Here is a 4342-nt window from a genome sequence, read left to right on the forward strand (position 1 = left end):
GAGGGGCGGCCGGGGCTGGGTGGCAGTCAGGGCTGCTAAGCCCTCCTGGGCGCTGCCAGCCCCTGTGCTGGCTCTCAGGGCGGCCCTTACACCCTCTCCCTCCCCGCCGCCGTTACTGAGGCGGTGCGGGCCGGGGCTGGGCGGATAGCGACTGGAGTAGCGATATTTTTTTGACCTGTTCCAGATCCTTGCAGTAACTGCTTCTTTGAGGCGGTTTCTTTCTAATGCTGGTAGCCAAGTCAACGCACTCGCTATCTGTAGTTCATCTGAGTAAAAGTTAATCCTGTGTCGCCGCTTTGCAACTGCTTGTAGTAACCGCTTAGCCTGGGGATCTGTGCCGGGAATATCTCTTCAAATGTTTAAGATAGCAGCCTGTTAAGTTTGTGCTGGCTAATGTAACTGCCTTTTATAGGACTCTGTGCGTACTGTGTTGAGCTGAACACGTGAAACTTTGAAATATTCTTTGTAAATGTATTTCATTTGAATGCAGCTGTTAAGATACCTTTAAGGCAAAAAATGCTACCGAATTCAATGCTTGTAAAACCAGATGTGTTCATGAGACACTTCAGGATGTGGTTTCATGGTACGCTTAATTTGGTTGAGCTAGGCTGCTAATAAAAGGCAGGAGCAGTGCTCTTCTCATTACCTCCAGCAGCGTCCCTGCCACCATGCCTAATGGTATTGCAGGTGTGTGGGGTGATTCAAAGGCTTGGTGGTTGTTTTGGAGGAAAGGGTGTATTTGCTTGTCAGTTGATTTAGTTGTAATGTGGAGCTCTTCCTTGCCCTATCTACACCTACTCTCATCCTATCTAAAAGATCTAGCATCCATCAGCTGTTGCACATACATATGCTCTCTTCTGTATTGTACTGTAAAAATACAAAATATAAGACACAAGTCTTTTATTATATTTTGTATGTTATAAAGACTTGGGCTGTGAAGACAGGGGAAGAGAGAGAGAGATATGTATTGCTGGAAGTGATGTTACATTTTAAAAACCACAGAACCCTAATGGTTTTTGTGGTTGCAAGTAGGTAATATGGGCAATATTTTTAGATGTTCTTGTATTTAACAGGAATGAAGTTACTGAGTTGTCGAGGGTCATATTTTTAAATTTCTTCATAATTTACAAATCTTAATGAGTCTGTTTTAGTTGATTGAAAGCAAATGATAGTGCAAAGTCCAAATAGAAACCAAAACACTTTAATCACAGACATATGCAATTAGCAGCAGTAACAGCATCATATATATGCTAACAGTTGAGATGTAAAGGAGAGAGTACTCATGTTGGTGTCTGCATGTCTGCAAAGTAGTCCAACAGCACTCTGTTATTACTGTGCAAATCTTGGAAAGAGAGGTTGTTGTGCACTAGGAAGCCACTGGAGTGCAGAGTAGCATCAAAAGTGCAGAAACACTGCTGTTGCAACAGGATGCAAACATGCTTTCAAGATGGTAGAGAGGTAAAGAAGTTTGTGTCTGCAATCCGTATTATGGCTTATTTTTCACCTAATAGTTGAGGGAATCAATTAAAATGAACAATTAAAAACAACAATGGCATCCTGGGGTGTATCAGAAGGGGTGTGGTGAGTAGGCCGAGAGAGGTTCTCCTCCCCCTCTACTCTGCCCTGGTGAGACTGCATCTGGAATATTGTGTTCCGTTCTGGGCTCCTCAGTTCAAGGACAGGGAACTGCTGGACAGAGTCCAGTGCAGAGCCACAAAGATGATCGAGGGAGTGGAGCATCTCCCTTACGAGGAGTGGCTGAGGGAGCTGGGTCTCTTTAGCTTGGAGAAGAGAAGGCTGAGGGGTGACCTCATTAATGTTTATAAATTTGTGAAGGGCGAGTGTCAGGAGGAAGGAGCCAGGCTCTTCTCTCTGATGTCCAATGACAGGACAAGGGGCAATGGGAGCAAGCTGGAACATAGGAGGTTCCATGCAAACATGAGGAAAAACTTTTTTACTGTGAGGGTGACAGAGCACTGGCACAGGCTGCCCAGAGAGGTTGTGGAGTCTCCTCTGGACACATTCAAGGCCAACCTGGACACGTTCCTGTGTGACCTAGTTTAGGTGATCCTGCTCTGGCAGGGGGGTTGGACTGGATGATCTTTTGAGGTCCCTTCCAACTCCTGAGATTGTGTGATTCTGTGAACAATTGATGTATGAATGGAGTATTAAACTCAAGTCTGTACCATATGTTGCTGTACTGTGCTTGTCTTCATCACTCCATCTGTGGGGTTATTCTGTTAGAATTTTATCTTCTTGTTTTGCTTCTACTATTTTGAAGGATTACGATTATAACTTCTTGTTGTAATGGCTGCAAGTATCCTTTCTGATATTAACATTGGGGTATGCTTGGTTTTGTCCTGAGGTTGTTTAGAGGAATAATGGTCTTATATTGTGAGGGAAAACCTGTAATACATTCTTTCCACTGTTCAAGTGAACATAACATGGAGTGATAATCTCCACTGTAATTTGGAGATAATTTTCTGCTGAATTTTAACCTTATTATAGTGAACTCGAATGACCAATATAATTGACTGTTTAATGCAAAATACTACTCCCAGGTATGAAACATACCTACAGCATTCATTGATCATTGAGCACTAATAATGGACTTTACAAAATTGTTTTAAGCCTTTAGAATAGTTAGTTCTGTTTCAAATTGTCTTTCTTTTTATAAACTGGGGTATGTTTGTTAAGAAGCCCTACATCTCCAGAGAATTTCTTGCTACTGAGAACTGTATTATTGGCTTTTCAAATGAAAAAGGAAGTGTTCAGCTGCAGAATTTGCTGTAGTTGGTCTTTCTTAGTACTTAAGAAAAAGCAGTATCGTTGCAATGCATTGCTTAAGTTGTATTGTGCTTGTAAATTAAGATTGTTTTTTGAAAATCTTTTATTCTGTCTTTTTTGTTTTAAAATAGTGCTTATATTGCTATCTATGGATATATTTTTATATGAAAAGACTATTCTGACTACTGTTGTCTTTATCTGCTTCCTTCCTTCCTCTCCACCCTCCAGAGCAGTACAACTAAATATGAGGCGATCAGCAGCTCCAAGTCAAGTGCCAGGAAATGTAGCCAAAAAGCCAAGGTTTATGCCACCAGCAAGAAGTACCATAGCTTGTCTCAAGAATGAAAAAAAGGAGGTGGATGAAGAAATGAAATTAAAGGAGGTGAGGTAAACTAAACAGTGCACTAAAAAGTGCATTTGTTTGTACAGTCTTCTTACTAAAAGACAGCATCTGAGCTCGCCACAACCAATCTCTGCTTACATCAATCTGTTCAGAATAGATTTTGATAGTTTTGCCCTTATTACATTTGATCTTGCTTCTCAGGTAGGCTTCTCTCTGTGAAGTGCAGAAAAATGTTTTTCAAATAAATAAAAATAATGAGTATTAATCCCAAACACAATTCTCAGTGTAACTAAGGTATGGATTGCATTTGGGAGTAGGCATTTTTGGATTAAAATGTTTGTAATGCTTTGGTAAAAGGAGGTAAAAACCAAGATACTTAGTAATGAAATGTCAGTACACTGAGTTGCAGTTTTGCTGCAAACAACTTCCTATAAAAGCTTCAATATTAACAAAAAAAATTCACAGTTTTTATTGTTTTTTTTTCTTTTTTTAATCTACAGAAGACTTCTATTAAATTCATAAACTACTTGCACAAGTGGTGTTTGGTATTGTATGCATGCACTTTTTGTTGTGAACACTGGAATGCATATATTTGTGTAGGGTTGTATAATCTTTATGTAGATAGTTTGATAATGAGGATTAACATCTTTCAAGATGTCTTCTTGTTGCTCTTTTCTCCATTTCTCTTCAACTGCATGAAGGAAATGCTATTGTGAACTTGTTTCTCTTTTGCAGATTGATGAGAAAGAGGAAACTGCTTCATTGCTTTATAAAATATATGGCCAGAATGAAAATGCAAATTTTACACAGTCTGTGGAGTCAACTGGCAAAGTAAAGACTACAAAAGCATGTTTCAGCGTTAGTAAGTGCAGCAAGGTGGAAATGAAAATGCTAAATACACCCAAACCTGGTAAGCTGCTCTTTCTTATTTACTGCCATGCATCATAAGAAAATTGTAAAGCTTATGAATGATACGCTGCTTTTGTGAAATACTAATACAAGGGTCAAGCAATGGTGGCATTATTTAGTGTTCTACTGGGTAGAGAGTGAAATAAACATTATTTTTTTTTTAAATCAGAAAAGGAAAAAAGTGGACATTTTAGAAGCCAGCTGATAGTGCCTCTATTCAGGTGTGTGTCTTCCAGAAGAGCACTATGGTCAACTCACTCTAATCCAGAGTAATATCAAGACAAGAATTGGGATACCCTAAGT

The 4342-nt window shown here is 39.6% G+C and overlaps 1 protein-coding gene across 1 annotated transcript; it reads left to right on the top strand.

Annotated features, from left to right (window-relative positions):
* Positions 1–3031: 3031 nt before the first annotated feature.
* LOC104542764 (DNA repair and recombination protein RAD54B-like) lies at positions 3032–3961 on the top strand (the record flags this gene model as incomplete). The annotated part of the gene is made up of 2 exons (XM_010187183.1): positions 3032–3169; positions 3866–3961. Coding segments are annotated over exons 1-2 (234 nt in total), but the record flags the coding sequence as incomplete, so codon positions are not given.
* Between the last annotated feature and the right edge of the window lie 381 nt (positions 3962–4342).

The sequence above is a fragment of the Mesitornis unicolor genome, unplaced genomic scaffold (assembly GCF_000695765.1).
Source record: "Mesitornis unicolor isolate BGI_N332 unplaced genomic scaffold, ASM69576v1 scaffold53986, whole genome shotgun sequence".
NCBI classification, from domain to species: Eukaryota; Metazoa; Chordata; class Aves; order Mesitornithiformes; family Mesitornithidae; genus Mesitornis; species Mesitornis unicolor.